At 44.5% G+C, this 20,196-nt stretch overlaps 1 protein-coding gene across 1 annotated transcript; it reads left to right on the forward strand.

Annotated features, from left to right (window-relative positions):
• Positions 1-775: 775 nt before the first annotated feature.
• On the forward strand, positions 776-19,523 carry MIS12 (minichromosome instability 12 (mis12)-like protein). Its single transcript, XM_086521624.1, has 7 exons — positions 776-1,047; positions 1,212-1,252; positions 18,562-18,619; positions 18,845-18,964; positions 19,118-19,216; positions 19,296-19,434; positions 19,519-19,523. Exons 1-7 carry the CDS (start codon positions 973-975, stop codon positions 19,521-19,523), a joined length of 537 nt encoding a protein of 178 aa, XP_086377750.1. The 5' UTR covers positions 776-972.
• The last annotated feature ends 673 nt before the right edge of the window (positions 19,524-20,196 follow it).

Raw genomic sequence — 20,196 nt, forward strand, 5'->3', positions numbered from 1 at the left:
CAATAAATTGCCCAAAACCTGATGATCAATTACATTGTTGTCCCTATGCAAGGGTGTGCTGCTCGGTGTGTAGGATGGATTCCAAAGCATTGCCTTTCAACCTTGCTTTGAAGTAGCGCCATTCTGCCTCCTTGAGAATTGTGTGTGTATACGTCACCAAGCCCAAGCATATGAGAACTATCTTTTGGTAACTCTTTCCACTCGGGGGGGAGAGAGAGAGAGAGAGAGAGAGAGAGAGAGAGAGAGAGAGAGAGAGAGAGAGAGAGAGAGAACCTGAAAGATTCTTATTGACATTTAATTTCAAAAAACTTTACCCCCACCTCACTCGTAATTCTCAACGTTTTTAAACACAAAAACTTATAAAGGTCAAAAACCTTCTCAATGTTTTTATCATATCCCTGGCTCCCTAGGTGCCACGAGGCGCAAACCATAGGATAGACAACCCATATTCAAATCGGGGCCGCCGTTGAATCTCAGCCAAACGATTGTGAGACTAATATAGAAAAAACTAATCTTGAGATGTGGGGCTTAATCTCGAAATGCCCCACCCCCATACACCCACGATTTAAACGCTCGTCAATGAGGTGAAAGCCCAACACCCTAACCATCACACCCACGTGCGTATCTTGCTTAAAATGCATTTACAAATTCAAGAACTCTAATCTCGAGATTAAAAAACTAATCTCAAGATTCCCAGATTTTTTTTATAGATTCGAGCCCCTGCCCCACTCATAAGGCCAAAAACCTTCTCATCTCAGTGTTTTTAAACGCAAAAGTTTGTAAAACTTACAGATTTTTGTCAAGTGGTAGGCTAGAAGGAGAAAGGAATTTGAAAGCAGAAAGCGGGAGCTTCTCAGTTCTGCATCTCTCTCTCTCTCTCTCTCTCTCTCACACACACACACAAGCACACACACACACACACACACACACGCACAGACCCAGACCCAGACCCACACCCACGCTCACACAAATATGGAGCAGGAGGAGGTGCCTTCTTATTCTGCATTTTTCGACGTCGACCTCTTCTTCGATCATGTCTACAACGCGGTATGATTCTACTTTCATCCTTTCCCCCCCCTTCTGTCAAGAGAAGGGAGTGTTCTGCGATGGGCAGAAAGGTGACCTCGCTCTTGCCCCTGATACACTGTATTTTGTGCTCTTCAGAGTTTAGCAATTTCCATTTCCTGAATTGTTCATTAATGACTCTGCAGGCTTATGACATATTCGAGGACTCCTTTGACACCTTTGAAGAGTATGCACCCCGTTTACTCTTTGAAATTCTGTTGAGCTAGTTGCTTTTGGAGAGAGTTTTGACATGGATGTAGCGACTAGATGTTAAATGCCACAAGTAACACAGAGTGAAAAGGGGACCCAAACACAGACACACCAAAAACAACAAAAACGAAGAGAAAAACTCAAAAAGAAAACAGAAAATAAAGCCATACCCCCCCCCCCCCCCCCCCCCCCCCCCCCCCCCCCCCCCAAAAAAAAAAAAAAAAGAGAAAAAAACCCCATTCACCCACAAGCAAGTCTTGAGAGTACAAACACAAAATAAAACATTACATGCATGCCACTCATCCACACTACATACAAACTTACACATTGTACACTCACACCCTGGAGCAGGGAAAATATGCGCTGAAAACAAACAAGATACAAAACAATGCAACAAAAACGAAAACCAATTCCAAAAACAAAAGTACTTGCAGAGCAGCTGGTCTAAAGATTGATAGATGAGAGAGGTGCTCACAAGCAACAGCAACGAAGCTGGCCACACATTGTCTGTTGGTGAGGTTGTGCTAGAGCAATATCCAAATGCACTCTCACTTGGCAAAATGTACAGCATACAAGCTTGACCACGGCGGCAAAGCGACTGAATAGAGACAACAACAAGGCGGTGCATGAGGTTATAAGCAAAAAGTTGCAGCCGCATGTATACACGATGTGAGACAAGGCAAGCCAATAGATAATCTGTCTAGAACATTGGTAAAACTAGGGGGAAGCCAATTGGGGGGCGGGGGGGTGACATAGCAAAGAGAAGTGGAGGTGGAGAGCCTTTGAGAATCAGAGTGCATATTTACGCAAGACTCAGGGAGCCACGCCTTAGTTGGTAGGCAGTCAGACTCTCTCTATGTGCTCTTTTTTCCTTCCCTTCATAGGTGAGGAGCAGTGGTTAGAGGAGATAGTTCTTCAATGCGTCCATCACCACAGACTATCACACATGAGGTAGTGGTTGTTAGATGATAGGGCCGTTGAGCTTCTCATTGAGCGGTTTCCCACCTGCATTGGAGCCACGGATTAGAGTGATGTAGATTGTTGCTATTGTCTCCCATGGTTAAAGCATCCATCACCCCAGACTATCACATGAGGTAGTGGTTGTTAGATGATAGGGCAGTTGAGCTTCTCATTGAGCGATTTCCCACCTACATTGGAGCCATGGATTGGAGTGATGTAGATAGTTGCTATTGTCTTTCATGGTTTTGTTTCTGCCCTAAGGCTACCACTTGCACATCTAACCCTATGTGTACGTGGACAAGCTACTTCATGACTAGGGTTGGGTTCAGTTCAGTTAGTCTAGCTTAGGAAGTGTTCTGGCACTTTTGTGAGTCTGTTTGCAGACCGTGCATGTCCAAGCACTTAGAGTAGATGCATATCCTCTGGTTGCACACAACATGATCATCAGATTACCATCAGATTCCATCAGGAGCATTTTACAGTGCAGAAAACCTATTTTTCCTATTTTAGCCATTTTTCACATATTATTTTTAAGTGACTTTTGTTGACTGGGTAGGGCAAATTGCCTAAGCAAGTATATAAGAAACCCTAGCGCTAGCACTTTCTGGCAGAAGAGGCAGCAGGGACCAGACATCCAGCAGTGCACCTTATCAGCAAGACCCCCTGGGCAGCAAACCTAGCGTTTTCAGCCAAGACAAAGCCCAACATTTTCAGCATTGCAGATCAGCCAGCGTTTTGCATTTGCAGATCCTCTGGCGACAGCAAGAGCTTGGCGTTTTCACAGCAAGACATAGATTCAGCCCTAGCGTTTTTGGACATCATTTTTAGCCTAGCGTTTTTGCAGATTTCCGGCGTCTACACTTCTCTGCACCAGCGTTTTCAGTTTCAACGTATAGATTCTGCATCGCAAGTCCCGAACCTCGCAGATCTCACCTTTCCGCAGCAGATCCTCGCCGCACGGTCAGATCCACCAAAGTTTGCAGATTCAGCCCGGAAAACACAGATTTCAGCATATGCGTTTTCAACGAGTCGTCGTCGCATCGTCGTCATCGCCATCATCACCGACATAGAGTCAGAATTCAACAAATACAAGATTTGCAAATTTCAGCCATTAGCGTTTTCAGTTTTCAGCCCGTCTCGTCGTCATCCTCATCGTCGTCGACATCGTCGGCAAGTCCAAAGCATTGTAGAGATTTGTGCAATCAATAGTAGACCGCTCTCGCCATAGAGAGTGGGGCCTTCGGAGGAGGGTTTGACAACATTCTGGTGTCGTATTCTTCTCTCTCTCTCTCTCTCTCTCTCTCTCAGTTTCAGCACCTTCATTCACAGTGTCTACCACTTTGTTTGTGATCATTTGCACTCTCTCACTAAAGGAACGGAAGGCTCTCCCTTCCATAAGTAAAAGGAACCCTTGAGCACAGTTTGGAGCACTCATCTTGAGCAAAGTTCAACATTTACGCCCGTTGCACCTTACATTGGTATCAGAGCTTTGGCAGTGTTCAATATCACTCAAGGAAAGAACCATATAATTTTTTTTGCTTGTTGCGGTTGCACGTAACCCAAGACCTCTTGGGCGTGTCGATTCTTAATCGTGTTTTTGAAGAGTGACAAGAAACCCAAGAAAGAAGGGCTTGTCCAACCTCCCCTCGTTTCTCTTTTCACTCATTGAGAGCGGACCGTGCACTTAGCGGTCGGCCAATCGACGTGAGGTGGAAAAAAGCAACCTTGGTGTGAGCGCAAGGCCGTCAAGGTGTGCGTCCGTGGGAAAGAGAAGAGCTCGGGTAAGAGAAGATCCTTCTCTAACATAGATTGCAAGCTAAAGACGACACCCAAGAACCCAAGAACCACAAGAACCCAAGTTCCTCGTGAACTTAAGAACCCAAGACTTCCGTGTATGGTCATCACCCGAAGTGGAATGGATAATGAAGGTGATGAGCATGGAAGTGGCGAAGAAAATTTTCCCCAACAGGAGGTTTTTCTGACGCTCCCCCTTCCCCATGGAGGCTTTGGTCAAGTCGATGATGGACATGATGGTACGACAAAATAGACAATATGTAGCATGGCACGAAGAAAGAATGGCAGCCATGGAGTGTGCACACAAAGCACGAATGACAGCCATAGAGTGTGAGCCCAAAGAAAGAAAAGCAGAATTGGATCGCAAGCAAGTTGTTCATTCTTCATCTCTCATTTCTAATGTTCAGGTGAAGATTGAAAAGAATCAAGAGAAGGAGACTCTCTCAGTCTTTTCTTCTCCAAAGCACGACACACATGATTTGCATGATAATGATAAGCATGATGAATTGCATGATAATGATAAGCATGATGATTTGCATGATTAAGATGTGATTACTCATGAGCATGATGATTTGCATGATCAAGATGTGATTATTCACGAGCATGATGATTTGCAGGATCCCCACGCAGTAGAATGCCAGAGAGAGAGAGAGAGAGAGAGAGAGAGAGAGAGAGAGAGCCCATAGGGATTATTTAAAGGCCCTTGGCCTATCCAAAAGCAGTTACTTAGGTTCAAAATTATTTGGTCCAAAAGTCAATGTCAAAGAGCTGTCAACGCGAAATCCGGGATGGTCCGTACAACATGGCACACCATCAGCCTTTACATAATTTTGATACCTTCCTTAGCATAAATGACTTGTTCTTCTGCCGTGATGTATGCTCCTAAAATTCCTTGTGCGGCTTTTTCATCTAGGGTTAGCTTAGGTTTATAAGGTGTTTTAGCTTTATCCTTAGATTCATTTTGAGAGTTCTTTTCCGAAGGATTAGAGGAAGATTGTCTAGAAGAGTTACCGTTCTTACCGTTCTGTGGGTTCTGAGGAGTCTGAGAGGTATTGTGAGAAGACTTGTTCTCCTTAGGCTTTCCTTTGTTGTGCTTCATCTCTTGTGTGAGAGCAATCACTACCGCCTTGTTGAGATCTATCGGGTCGAGTACTTCGACATCAAACTTGATGTACTCGTCCAACCCGTAAAGGAATGCCTTTTTGTGCTCATCATACGATTTGTGTAATTGGGTGCGGAGCTGCAAAACACGATTAGAGAAAGACATAAATGGCATACCATTTTGCTTGAGACTGTGCCAATTGTCTTTCAACCGTGCTAGGTACCGAGGAGGCATAAACCGCGCCTTGAGCTTGTCTTGGATGTCGACCCAATTGAAAGAAAGGGGCATGCCTTCTTGGGCTTCCTCTAGGTGTGCGGTCAACTCTGCCTCTTGCCATGCGTGATACCAATTAATGGCATCACCGGCAAGATACATGGCTGCCGTCAAAACTTTGCGATTTCTTGTTTTCTTAGTTGTCGCAAAGTAAGCATTAAATTGATGCAACCAAGAATGAAAAACATTAGCATCCATCTTACCGTCATACTTACTGAATGCCAACTTCTTAGTGATTGGATTGTTGGAGTTTGAATCTCTACTTGTGCTACCTGAAGAACTGTTCACATCTTTGACCGGCTCGGATTCGAGGTGAGTACTTGTAGGACCAACTCTTGCATGTGTTGGTCTCTCTGCATCTCACGCTCTAATTCCAAGGCCGCTCGCCTGTCTTCGGCCGCCATGCATTGGGCTTCGTGTGTTTGCCTACGCTCAAGCTCAATAGCTACCTTTCTATCTTCGGCTCCCAAGCACGCTTGCTCACGCTTATGCTCCAAGGCTACCCTTCTTTCTTCGGCCGCCAAGTGCGCTTGCTCACGCTCAAGCTCCAAGGCTATTTTTCTTTCTTCGCGGTCGCACCTCTTGTTGTAGCATCATGTCCATCATCGACTTGACCAAAGCCTCCATAGGATTTGGTGCAACCCGTGGCGTAGATGGGGAAGGGGGAGGGTTGGAAAAAAATCCTCTTGGTGGGGAAAACTCTACATTCCCACCTCCGCTCTCATCACCTTCACGCAATGTGTCCATTCCGCTTGGGTGATGACCATACACTGAGATCTTGGGTACTTAAGTTCGCGAGGAACTTGGGCTCTTGAGGTTCTTTGGTTCTTGAGGTTCTTGAGTTCTTGAGGTTCTTGAGGTCTTGAGGTTCTTGAGGTTCTGTAGCTTGCAATCGATGTTTGAGAAGGCTTTTCTCTTACCCGAGCTCGACTCTCCTCTGTGGGCGCACCCCTTGGCGGCCTTGCGCTCACACCAAAGTTGCTTTTTCACCTCACGTCGATTGGCCGGCCGCTAAGTGCACGGTCCGCTCTCAATGAGTGAAAAGAGGAACAAGGGAAGGTTGTACAAACCCTTCTTTCTTGGGTTACCTGTGACTTCAAAATCACGATTAGGAATCGACAGGCCCAAGTGGACTTGGGTTACGTGCGACCGCAACAAGCAAAAAAATTTTCTGTGGTTCGTTCCTTGAGTGATACAAAACACTACTAAAGCTTTGATACCAATGTAAGGTGCAACGGAAGTGAATGTTGATATTGCTCAAGATGAGTGCTCCAAACTGTGCTCAAGGGTTCCTTTTACTTACGGAAGGGAGAGCCTTCCGGAATGCAATGATCACAAACAAAGTGAATGCAAATGTGAATGAAGGTGCTAAGAGAGAGAGAGAGAGAGAGAGAGAGAGAGAGAGAGAGAGAGAGAGAGAGAGAGAGAGAGAGAGAGAGAGAGAGAGAAATGAAATGTTATATTAACGTCTTCAAAAGGCCAGAGTGACCTATGAGACCAAACTGATACAAAAGTGGTGAATTTGTTACAATGTCTGAAAAGTCTGAAAGTGTGAAAATAAATGCGAAAAACTAAATACAAAGTATTAGATAAACTTCTTAGGAGCATTCTGGGTGTGTGGCTAGAATGCTTCTAATCCTTTGTTGTAGTCTCCTCCGGTGAAGTGTGCTTCTGCATCTCGGTCGTGGTCGTCTCGATTTTCTAAGCTCAATCGCCTTGTCAATGAGGGTGCCTTTGGTATGAATGTGGGTACTCCTTTGTCCTCGCTGCTGGCCTCTTGCTTCTCCTTCCATTCCTGCTTTTCTCGATTTGAAGAAATCTGTGATCTGCCTCTGAGGCTGTAGTGCTCTTTGTCTTCTCATTAGATTATCCCTGTGCCGATGTAGTTCCAGTAGGTATAGGCCTAAGCACCTTTGATCTTGGTATTGCATGACTCTATCTAGAGGTCCAAAGCCTTCTTTAAATAGGCAATGGAAACGCCCACGTATCTCATAGTATACGGTGCAATGACATATGTAGTGTAATTATGTCTTTGGCTCCATTCCGCATAACTTGCAAATTCTGCTCTCAAGTGGGATTCCCCTAAATCTGCCAAATTCAATTTTCAGCTGGTGTGAGGATGTACGAATCTGACCAATAGCACATCTCAAACCATGAGACAGGTGGGTATCCATGTAGCTCGGGCGAATCACAAAACCATCTTCAGATAGCTGTAGGAAGTTTTCTTTGTAGTCGGCCATCTTCGTGCCCAATTCTTGTGTAGGGTCTATCCATGTCCTCTTAGTGTCCAACTGTATAAGATCTTGGCGGATGATTTTATTAATCTCCGTTCGTGTGATTGCCAGTGATGGAGCCTCAAGAGAGTATTGGAAGGGGGGTAATCTTTCCATACTGAACCCGTTTCTCTAAAACCACGAGGACAGTTGCGCATACCAGCATGATGTATCTCCTTTCATTGCTAATTGTCTAGAGGATTCGAGGGCCAATCTAGTATATCGGCAATTATTTGTATCCCATAAACCATGTATAAAGGACACTGATCTGGTAAGAGCTTCAATTTCTATCGGAGGGGCAGCTAGTTCCGCTCGGGTAATCGCGTGTGGTACGGAGGCCTTGGCTCTAATCATTCGGGAAATCATAGATACCAAAGGTCTCTCCATTGACTTCCAATTATCCTGATCCATAGATGGTCCCCAAATCTGGACCCCATAAAGCATAGCCGAAGCCACCACAGTATCAAAGAGCCAAAGTTTTGTTCGTGGTTCCTGAAACTGCACTTGTGAACACATCCTCTCCAACCCTCCCAAGGCCGTAGAGGCTCTGGACAATCTAGCATCCGCTGCTTTCTTAAGAGTAAACTTCGGTCCTGTAAATACCACACCAAGGTATGTGTATGCATTTGTGTACTCTACTGTATCCTGGCCATATGCAAATATAGGTGCCGATCTCCTAACCCACTGCGGTGTGGTGTTAAGCACCATAACTTTGGTTTTACCCAAATTTACCGACAGTCCGCTGTCCTCCGCGAATTTATGTAATGCATCTAACTGCCTCTGCATTCCATCTGGTGATTCTGCTATCAATACAATATCATCTGCATACAACAACAAAGGGATCCATGACCCGGCAAGTTGAGCACCTCTGTCACCCTCTCTATCAATGTAATCTGATACCTCATCTATATACATACCAAATAAAGTAGGGGACAATGGGCATCCTTGCTTTACTCCAACGGTGGAATGAACAATGTCGGAATCCCATTTTGCAGTACGTACATACCCAGTTACTGACCCATATAAGGCCATGATCCCCCAGATAATCTCTTTGGGGACCCCTAACTCTTGCATTCTGCGCATCAATCTGGCCCTTGGTACTGTATCAAAAGCTTTCCGAAAATCCACAAAGCAACAATACATCCTTCTCCCACTTGCTCTTCCTTCCTCAATAATGGCTTTGAGCGTAAGAATATGATCTAAAGTGGAATAACCCCTCCTGAATCCAGCTTGTCCTGTTGCCCTTATGCCCTCATTCTCTGCCCATCTACTCAATTTTTGTTCCAGAATGGATGCATACAGTCGGGTCAATGTGTGACCCACCATAATGGTACAGTAGTTCCCAGGTATCATAGGATCCCCTGACTTGAAAATAGGTACGATAGTAGATAATTTCCAAGATTCAGGTAATCCTTCACACATGACCCAATTAAAGAGACGAGCAAGGACTTCTGAAAGTAGATCCCTTGCATGGATCAGATGTTCTGCTACTAAACCCTCATGATCATATGCTCTTCTTGTCTTCATCTTATCAATGGCTTTTTCCACCATTTCCGTAGTAAAGAAAGTACTAGTAACAGGGCATGGCTCGAGCGGATCTAGTAATGGAGGCTGTCCAGATACCGTATATAATGATGTTACATATTGACCCCAAATCTCAGGAGAAGTAATTGTCGGAGGCGATGAGTGCTCGTGGAATAAACGCCAGGCCTCATGTGAGTCCTAACTCAAGAAGAGCTGATATAAATCCTTCTCCAGTTTGGCTAAAAATGCCCTCCTCCAATGATATGACACCAGACGGTTCTCAAACCCTCCTCCAAGGGCCCCCCTCTCTATGGCGCGAGAGGTCTATGCTATGGATTGCACCAATTTGGTACAATGGTCTAGATGCAATGGACTCGTCGACGATGTCGACGACATTGACGACGACGAGTGACGAGGACGGGCTGAAAATTGAAAACGCTAGGGCTGAAAAGCTGAAATCTGCATATTGCTGACTTTCTGTTGAATATTGACATTGTGTCGGCGAGGATGGTGATGACGACGACTTGACGACGATGCCTGAAAACGTAGATGCTGAAATTTGTGGACAGCGGGCTGAATCTGAAAACGATGGCTGACTCGACGCTACGGCGAGGATCTGTTGCGGGTAGGTGAGATCTGCGAGGCTAAGGGTTGAATCTGTTGTGGCTAGGTGCTGAAAACTGAAAATGCTGATGTGCTGGGGCTGATCTGACACCGGAAACTGCAAACGCTAGGCTAGGTCTGCAACTGAAAACGCCAGGCTGATCTGTAGCCAAAAACGCTAATCTGCTTTGTAGGCTGAAAACGCTAGGGTCTCCTGCCGGTCTTGTTGAGAAGGTGCACTGCAAGTTGCTGGAACTTCTTCTGCCAAAAAGTGCTAGTGCTAGGTTTCTTTTATAGTAACTTAGCAAAGTTGCCCTACTCAGTTTTCCAACAAAAGTCACTTATTTAATAATAAGTGAAAAATGAGTAAACTGGGAAAATGGGTTCTATGCATTGTAAAATGCTCATGATGGGTATTGAATGTCATGCTGATGATCATGCTGTGTGCAACCAAAGGATATGCAACTACTCTTAAGTGCTTGGACATGCACGGCCTGCGCACAGGCTCACAAAGGTGCCAGAACACTTCCTAAGCTGACCTGAACTCTAGCCCTGAGATAGCTTGTCCACATGCACATAGGGTTAGATGTGCACGTGACAGTGTCCTTTTCTTTCAAAGGGCAACAATATGATGTAGATGCAAGTGCTAGTGATTCGCCTATAGTCAATCACATCACAATTAAAAAAGAAATGAAAATGTGTCTTTTTGCTTACTAGATTTTTGTCAAAGACAAATAGATGAGTGATGAAAATGTCTTGTGGAATTTAGATAAAGATCATCTAACTTTTCTTAATCAGTATCGGGATTGTTTTACCGACACTCTCTCAAATGAATTGCCTTTAAAAGACCGGAAGATCATCGTATCGATCTAATTTTGGGAAGTTCACCCCCAAATCAGCCACCTTACAGAGTTAGTCTATTACAACAAGAAGAAATCCTTAAATAAGTAAATGAACTTCTCGAGACTTGTTCGACCTAGTACTTCTCTTTACTGTCCACCAGTCTTGCTTGTTCAGAAGAAAGACGACACATTTCGAATGTGCATCGATCATCGTTCTCTAAACAAGATTACGATGAAGAATAGATTTTTGATTCCCCGAATTGATGATATCTTAGACAAGCTATAATGGGCACGGATTTTCAGCTGCATAGATCTCAAGAGCAGCTACCATCAGATTCGTATTACCCAGAAGACATACATAAGATTGCATTACATACAACCTTCGGATTGTATGAGTTTTTAGTAATGCCTTTTGCCTTACTAACGCTCCAACAACTTCCAATCGAATGATGGATCTAATCTTTTGTCCTCATCGACAGTTCACAAGAATCTTCTTTGATGACATTTTAGTCTTCTCTTACAGAGAGGAGGAACACAAACGTCACCTACAAACTGTGTTCAAGGAATTGCAGCATCATAAACTTCAAGTTAATGCTAAGAAGAGTGAATTTTTCACTATCTGGGACATATTGTCTCCCATAATCAAGTACGCATGGACCCAACAAAGATTCAAGCTATTTCAAATTGGCCACTGCTTCGGTTCATGATGTCCGAAGTTTCCTTGGCCATTGTTCCTACTACAGACGCTTTATTCACCATGTCGCTCATGTAGCTGCACCTCTCCATGATCTCACAAAGAAAAAGATATCCTTTGTATGGGGGGCTAAATAGAAGGAAGCTTTTAAAAAGCTTAAGTACCTTCTCACCCATGGACCCATCCTCATTGTATCTGATCTCCGGAAACCATTTGAAGTACATTGTGATGCTTCCGACGATTGTATTGGCTCAGTTCTAAATCAAGAAGGCCACACAACAGCGTATGAGAAACAAATGTGGTGGGCCAATTTTCTCTTCATGTCACTTCCAAATTCTACTCACTTTTGGAAGTAAGAATGTGGTGGCATATGCTCTCTCTCGACGGCCCCAAGGAAATGCTACAACGAGTATACATGATCAAGAATTGGAATCTTTATCCGAGATGTATCTTGAAGACTCCGATTTCGGCGAAATCTGGTAACAGTTACAAATTGGTAAAAAAATCTTCCCCTATTTTATTTAGGATGGTTATCTTTATTTGCATCAGGCTCTTTGTGTGGCACGTTCACTTAGAAGAAAGGTGATAGATGAAGTGCATGCTTTTCCTCACGCTGGACACAGAGGCATAATGTCCACGACACAAGCCTTAGAAAGATATTTTTATTGGCCAACACTACGAGCTGACATAGACAAATATGTTAAGAGAATGTGTACCATGTCATAAAGCTAAGTATGATCGCCAAAAAACTCGTAGCTTACTTCAGCCCCTATTGGTATCTCAATAACCTTGAAAAAGCATTGCCATGGACTTTATAATGGATTTGCCCCGAATTCCGAATAGAAATGATGCAATTTGGACGATCATAGATAGATTTAGTAAGCAAGCTCATTCAAGTAAGAAAAACCATTAAAGTTGATCACATGGCCAAGATATTTCTGGCCCCGATTTTTAAGCATCATGGTATGCCACAAAACGATTATCAGTGATCGTGACCGATAAATGACCGGAAATTTCTGGCAAGTACTTTTTACGAACTTAAGAACGAAGCTTAATTTTTCTTCAGCTTATCATCCTTAGACAGATGGACAGAGCGAAATCACTAACTCTGAGAGAGAGAGAGAGAGAGAGAGAGAGAGAGAGAGAGAGAGAGAGAGAGAGAGAGAGAGAGAGAGAGAGAGAGAGAGAGAGAGAGAGAGTAGACCACAAAACACTGGTGTAGGGAAGAGAGGGCGATCAACCCCCCATGACTACCAAAACAAGAGACCAGTACAATGCCAATCGTATGTATCTGTGGGTGCCCCCCTAACCTCACATATATTGTCACGTGACACATCCAACCCTATGTGTCCGTGGACAAGCTACACCATGATTAGGGTTCAATCAGTCCAATCAAGTCTAGATTAGCAGTGATCTGGCACTTTTGTGAGTCTATTCGTAGATCGTGCATGCCCAGTCACTGAGTGTAGATGCATATCCTCTGGTTGCACACAGCATGATCATCAGTATTCCCTTCAGAATCCATCAGATTCAATCAGGGGAATTTTCTAGTGCATTTAGCCTATTTTCCCTATTTTTGGTATTTTCACTTATTATTTTTAAGTGACTTTAGGTAGGGCAATTTTGCTAAGTTAATATATAAGCAAACCCAAGTTAGCACTTTCTGGCAGAAGAGGCAGCAGGAGCTCCCTGCTCAATAGGCAACTTCTCAGCAGAACTGCAGAACCCCCCCCAACCTTGGCGCTACCTTCTCCATTGGCTAGCGTTTTTGGTTCCAGTAGTGACCCTCCAAGATCTGGCGATTTCAGCATTGCTTGGATCGTCATCACCACGAGCACCCTAGCGTTTTCCAAATCAGCCCATTGGCGTTTTTGCTCAGCAAGCATCAATGTTTTGGAGTCCAACAATCCCAGCATTTTTGCTAAGGACACACATCAGCCCAGCGTTAGTGTTTTTCAGCCCTAGCCGCGCCAGAAAGGCAGCGTTTTCAGCCTATGGTACAGCAGTAGAATCAGCCCCAATTGGTTGCAGAAGTTCCCCCAATTTCAGCCCATGGAAACGCAGCCAAAACAATCATTTTCAGCCACCGAAACAGTCCCGAAATCAACAAATAGAAGACCACAGATTTCAGCCATCAAGTCATCGTCGTCATCACCGTCGTCGTCATCGGCATAGTCCAAGTTGCATCAGTCCATTGCATACGCATTGTACCACTTTGTGCAATCATAAGTAGACCACTCTCGTCGATGAGAGTGGGGCCTTCGGAGGAGGGTTTTACGTCTCTGGTGTCGTATCTCTCTTCTCTCTCTATCTCTCAGTCTCATTCACTTGCACGCACATTGTCCATTCACTTTGTTCGTGATCATAGCATTTTCCACTAAGAATGGAAGGCTCTCCCTTCCATAAGAACTAAAAGGAACCTTGAGCACTGTTCGGAGCACTCATCTTGAGCAAAGCGCAAACAATCATTCCGCTGCACCTAACATATATAGGTGCCCAACTGGAGGTCGAGCAGTGTAAGAGAAATGCCTCACGACCCAGTAGAAAAAAGTGAGTAGGGCGCCAAATGAAGGCGGCCGGACAATGTAGCCTATATGCATATGCAAAGGGTGGCCAGCCCGGAGGCACACTAGCCATACATGCATGCCCTAGACCTGTGAAGTAGCAGAGTGGTGTAAATCTAACACCTCCTCTCAACACCCTACACTGAAGAAACCGCATGGCGAGGTGATGAAACCGTTGCTGTCCATGATTTGCGTGCTTGTATGCTCCTGGCAGGGTTCGGAGCGGTGCAGGGAGTTTGGGGAGGGTGTTGAATCAATGAAGCAACCCCTAGAGGGCTGAAAACAACAAGGAAGTATGGCTGTAAACAGTGGTATATGGAGAGGATTAGGGGCCAGTAAGGCACCGAATGCCAAACCAGTGATGTGAGGGCAAGACCAATAGGGTGGAAAGCCCAACGCTCCCTCCATGCTGCTGAAAACGCAGGTATGTGCTCCAAAAAACGCATCAGCTGTGAGAATGAGCAGCGGAAAAAGTGTGAGCCACGCGCGCCGAAAACGCAGGAGGCAGAGAGAGAGAGAGAAAACGCAAATGCTCTCCAAATGATGCTCTCAATACACAATCTGTGAATGATTACAAGACCCTAAGCATTCTATTTATAGAATCTTAGGTTGAGGTAGGGCAAAAATGTGTAACTGGTGCAAAAAACATAAAAGCCCAAAAATGGCTAAAAATGTGTGCACCCAGCTAGGCTCAAAAAATGACCGGCCGGACACGTGCTAAAAGTGTCCGCCCATGCAATCTACATGATGTGCGATGGGTGGCCAACCCGGGACAATCACTAGCTGTACATAATGGCGAAGCAACGGTGGTGTAACTCTAACACCCCCTCTCAACACCGGATGTTAAGACAACACAGAGGAGTTGAAAGTGAGAAGCCAAAGTCCGTTGAGGTACAGCCTTCGTGAAGATGTCTGCTACATTGTCCGTTGTAGGAACATACTCCAAATGAAGATCTCCAGCCAAAACCCGCTCTAGAAAATAGTGGTACTGTACCTCAATGTGCTTTGTTGGAGCGTGAAAGAAGGGTTCTTGGCAATAGCAATGCAACTCCGATTGTCGCACAAAAGACTAGTTGTAGCAGTCTGGGGAAAACACAACTCTCCCAGTAATCTCCGTAACCATATGGCCTCAAAGGTAGCATAGCAAGTTGCTCTGTACTCCGCCTCTGTAGAAGATAGCGCAACGGTGGGTTGCCGCTTACTACTCCATGAAATGGGTCGCGAGCCGAGTGTGAAAACTACCTTGTAGTAGAGCGCCGAGTATTTGGATTTCCTGCCCAATCTGAATCGCACCAACCAACTAAGGTGCAACCCTTAGAGCGACCATAGAACACACCATGGTCCAAGGTGCCGCTGATGTACCGCAAAGTACGCTGGGCACACTGCCAATGTCGCTGATGAGGTCGGGTGATGAAGGAACTGAGGACAAAAACTGTGTAACAAATGTTTGGTTGGGAATAAGTCAGCCATACGAAGCAGCCAACAACATTCCTGTACTGCTCCAAGTCAATCCGTGAGGCAGGATCGTGAAGTGATACGTTCTCTCCGGGCATAAGAGGAGTGCCAATCAGTCTGCAGCCTGTCATTTGGAATCTCTCCAGGATAGCATTCACATACTTCCGCTGAGAAAAGAAGATCCCGTCTGGTGTTTGAAAAATCTGGAATCCAAGAAAATAGTGAAGAAGCCCAAGATCAATCATCTCGAAACGCGTCTCCATAGCTTTCATGATCAACTTGATCCTTCTGGTCCAAGAGCCTGTGAAAATGAGATCGTCCACATAGACAATCACGATTGCAACCAAAGAGCCATCAGAGACAACATAACAGTTAGGATGAGGTACGTCGTAACCCCAGCTTCACGAGAAACCGGTCAAGTGTGAGGTACCACTGTCCTCCAGCCTGCTTCAGTCCGTACAATGCCTTCCACAACTGATAGACCCAATCCTCCTTGCCTGGTATATGAAACCCAGGAGGTTGCTCCAGATATACTTCTTTATCCAAACCTCCATTCAGAAACGCACTTTTGACATCCATCTGGAAGATAGGCCAACCAAAGTTGGCTGCGAGAGCACACACTATGCGTATGGTAGTCATGCGAGCTGTGGGAGCAAAGGTCTCGTCAAAGTCCACGCCTGGTCGCTGTGTGAAACCCCGAGCAACAAGTCTCGTCGAGGGAACCATTGGCCTTGTACTTTGTCCCAAAATCCATTTCGTAGAAACCACCTTCCGCTTGTTGGGCCTGGGAACCAAAGTTCTGGTTTTATTCCGCTCGATAGCGTCCATCTCTGTCTGCATGGCACGCTTCCAGCAATCATGCTGGAGTGCTTCCTCCACCGAGGAAGGCTCAACTGGTGAAGCCTGAATCTAAGACACGAGTGCAAAGTTCACGAACTCTGCGCCATCATAAACTTGCCTGTCCTTGAGGCGTGCAAAACATCGAGGTTGTCCGGGTCTGGTAACTTTGTGACTCCAAAGGAAGAAAGTGTAGAGTAGAGCCAACCAGGAACCAACTTCTCCTTGCGAGGTGGGACCGCCTCCACCCAAGGAGGTTTACACACACACACACACACACACACACACACACACACACACACACAGAGCTATCTCTTCCAGTACTCAGTTCAGCCCTCTGTCTCTCCACGCTCAATTCAGCTCTTTCTCTCTCCCACTAGCAAATTCTTGCTCAGAGCTCATGCGAGAGTAGGGCAGAGCCTACACAGCTTGTGATGGAGGTGTAGGGCAGCCCATAGAGCTTGTGTGCGTCCGTGCGGGGAGTAGACGCACTCAGACAAGTGCATTATTGGCTGTCCACACAATATTTCAGCATTCTGACGAAGCCCAAAAGCAATTTTCAGCCAAGAAGCACTCGTGTGGGTACCCCCTACATGAGCAGATATTAGTAGAAGCTTCTCTCGTGCATAAAATTTTAGTACGAGGCAGACATAGCCGTTCTTGGCTACAGGAATGATGAATTTCAGCCAATAGGCTTATGAATCCATGCATTTCTATGCATTAGAAAAGTGTCTGGGACATGAACAACGACTACTATTTTGGGTTCTTGTGCTTGTAATGGTTAAAAAAGTGATACAAATCTCCTTCAAAGGCGGGGGGGGGGGGCGGCTAGCCCATCTCTTGGTCCCTAGTTTTGTGTCGGTTTTTTGCATTTTTTTTTGGTCAATTTTATGTCGTGCATAATTCCACGTGAAATAGAAAATTAGCTTTAAAGTATTAAGTACACGCTTCCGTTTCTGTGACACTATGATTGCCATCAGGCTGGCCACTTTCGTGGTGACTAGGATTGCCCAAAAAGAAGAAAGAATCCAAGCACCTCCGCAGTGGCAAAGACTTCGGTAAATATCATTGACGAACCATGGCTGCACAACTGGTGAAAGAGGTGAAAATGGAACACATCTTTTCTATCTCAATACATAGGGATTTGTTGCAAAGGGTGTGACTTACTCTGTCACCTTGAAAGATTTTTCTAAATGTATGTGTGAGGATTTTCAAAAAAGAGACTAGCAGCCTACGTATGTGCCTTGTAAGCACCTCTATCGTGTGTTCTTGCAAATACTTGGATGGACTAGGCTGCTTTGACAGTGTTTCAAGTACTAGGAGGTGCAAGGGTGAATGGGCAAAAGTAATGCGGTACATGATAATGGGATTGTCAAGGAAATAGAGTTATGCTAAGTAGCTCATTTTGACCTCTTTATATTTATAGATTGGATGAGTTGTTTTGATGTATACCTTTCTATGAACATAAGTAAGTTGTGCCAAGAAAATATGTTTTTTTTGTGGTTGTTGTATTACCTTACAAAAACTTCCCTTGGTGTTGTGTTGCCACGACTTATGAAATCGTGTATTTATTAAGGAAACACACAAATACTATTAAATGTGCTCTATCTCACGTACATTGCTAGGCCAAAACATATTCTCTTAGTATTTGTTATGCAAGTGGCAATAGGGAATAGTTTTGATTGTTTATGACCGCTTATGCTTGATAAGAAAACTCCACAAGCACATAGATTTGACACTACCTAGAGTTTTGGAGTGTGTTCTTGCAAAGCTACAACCCCTTTTTGCTTCTCTTAAATATAAGGTGCTCTGTCTAATGTTGCTCGGTTTTGCGATTGCTTGGAAGGTTTGCTCGGAGTCCTTATTCAGTCATTTCTGTCTAGTTTTTATTCTGTCGTTGTTGCTCAAATCGTTCACTATGACGCTAGCTCTATGAAAGTGAGACTTAATGCATATTGTACTGAGAGACACCCATTGAGAGAGCACTATCTATGACACTTTTCCTTCTACACTTTGTTGTTGTGTCCCCTCCACTAACCTAAGGCTTCCCCTCGGGCCTTTGATTCTAGGGGCCTGCCCTAAGTCGCCACACCGTTGTGCTGCTGCCCTTCCTCCTCAGCCCGGCTGCTTCCCCCTCCTGCTGATTCACCCTCTGTGGCAGTGCCTTCTTGACTGAATTCATTTTTATTTTTGGTGTGATTTTGTGCTCTTTGTTTATTTAAATAAACAAGTAATAAGAATGATTCAATGGCGTTGGCCTTTTCCTGTCTCATTAGTGCAAGTTGATTATATTGAAATGTATGATCCATTTGCTGCTGCAACATTTTGTTTACCTAGTTTTTTTTTTTCCAATCATTTTTGACAGAAATGTTCCTCTCCTCTTGGATAATGCTTCAGAGGACAATATGAAGGCTATTACCCTGGTTAGTGTCACACTTATTGGCACTCACCTTGCCTCTTAGTGAATCATGTTGCATTCTTTATGTTGTAGATTGTGGTAGCTTCATGTCTATCTTTTTGGAAGACTCAATTTTTGAGTTTTTGTTAAAGCATGCTCAAGTAAATTCGTTTGGTTCTTATGATTTTGAGAGTTTCCATCAGAGTAAAGGCATGCAAATAACATTTTAACATCCATTGGTGTGACCAAGGGCTTCGATTCTGTATTTAACACCATACAAGAGAGGCTTGAAAAGAATCTGAATCGATGGGAGGAGTATTCTCGTGCCAACTGCTTCGTCAATATCAAGGATATGCCTAAGTATGCAGAGGTAAGCAGTTTTATCGGTAGAGATGAAATCATCCTCTTGAAAAGGCTGCCTAGGTTGTTCACACAAGGTTATTCTTTGGTAGTTAACTGTACATATTCGGCGCACTGATTCATGCTACATTCTCTGTGGTCCATTGTTTTGTCTACCTGACAGGATGGCCGTCCTTTTACGGATGATGTTGATTGCACCTTTCAAACTCAAGAGCAAAATCTTGATACTGAACTCGAGTCTGCCAGGAATCAGCTTCATGCTGTAAGTAATTTGGGGTAGTAAAAAACTTTTGATTTCCATGTTCTGAGCATTTATGGCTGCACACCGGATGTTTACATAGGCTGGGAAAGAGTCAGCCAGACTACGAAGAGAACTTCGTAATTTGGAAAGATTTTTGGCCATGAAGCAAAAACGTGAAGCTGCTTTACATGATGCGGTGACACAGCTTAAAGACAATAGTAATCATGATATGCTTGAAGGTTCTCTCTCTCTCTCTCCCCCCCCCCCCCCCCAAACCGCAAAAAAGAAAACCCTCAAGTCTTTTTTCTTCCTTTAATTTTCAGCTTAGTTTAGTTTTGTTTTTGCTTTGTGGTTTTTAAGAGGTGTTGTGGTTTTTAAGAGGATGGAGGATCTTCCCATTGTAGACGAGGCTTACATCTTGTATCGTGAAGATTTTGACTTAGGTGAAATATGGCAACAACTACATGAAATTTCTCCTTATTCTATCAATGATAGATATCTTTATTTTCATCGGACTCTTTGTGTGGCACGCCCACTTAGAACAAAAGTAATGGATGAAGCACATACTTCTCCTTACGCGGAGCATAGAGGCATAATGTCCACAACACAAGCATTAAAAATATATTTTAACGAGGGAACCGTACGAGCTGACAGATTGTGTAGCATGCCAGAAGGCTCAGTGTCACAAACTGTTGACGTGTCAAAGCCTTGAAGAATGGAGCCAACTTACAAATGCCCGTCGAGGGGCCTAAACCCTAAAAAGAACAAGTAATAGAGGAAGAAGTCCTACCAACTTATGGGGACCTCGTCCGATGGGGCCCCAGTGACAAAGGAATTGAAATAAAGCAGGAAAACTGATGACGTGGTAGCTGTAGGGACGCTCCGGATTTTTCGTTGGTTGATGTCGTGGCAGGCCGTACGGATTTACGCGTTTTGCGTTGACATGATGACGTGGCAGACTGTACAGATTTCCGCGTTTTGCGTTGACTGTTGATGCGGCA

This window comes from Adiantum capillus-veneris, chromosome 10 (genome assembly GCF_014529385.1).
Source record: "Adiantum capillus-veneris isolate H3 chromosome 10, ASM1452938v2, whole genome shotgun sequence".
NCBI lineage: Eukaryota > Viridiplantae > Streptophyta > Polypodiopsida > Polypodiales > Pteridaceae > Adiantum > Adiantum capillus-veneris.

Coding starts and splice junctions, on each gene's coding strand:
- MIS12 (XM_086521624.1), top strand. CDS start 973: ATGGAGCAGGAGGAGGTGCCTTCTTATTCTGCATTTTTCGACGTCGAC. Junction 1,253..18,561: donor TCCTTTGACACCTTTGAAGA/GTATGCACCCCG, acceptor CATTTTTGACAG/AAATGTTCCTCTCCTCTTGG. Junction 18,620..18,844: donor ATATGAAGGCTATTACCCTG/GTTAGTGTCACA, acceptor GGTGTGACCAAG/GGCTTCGATTCTGTATTTAA.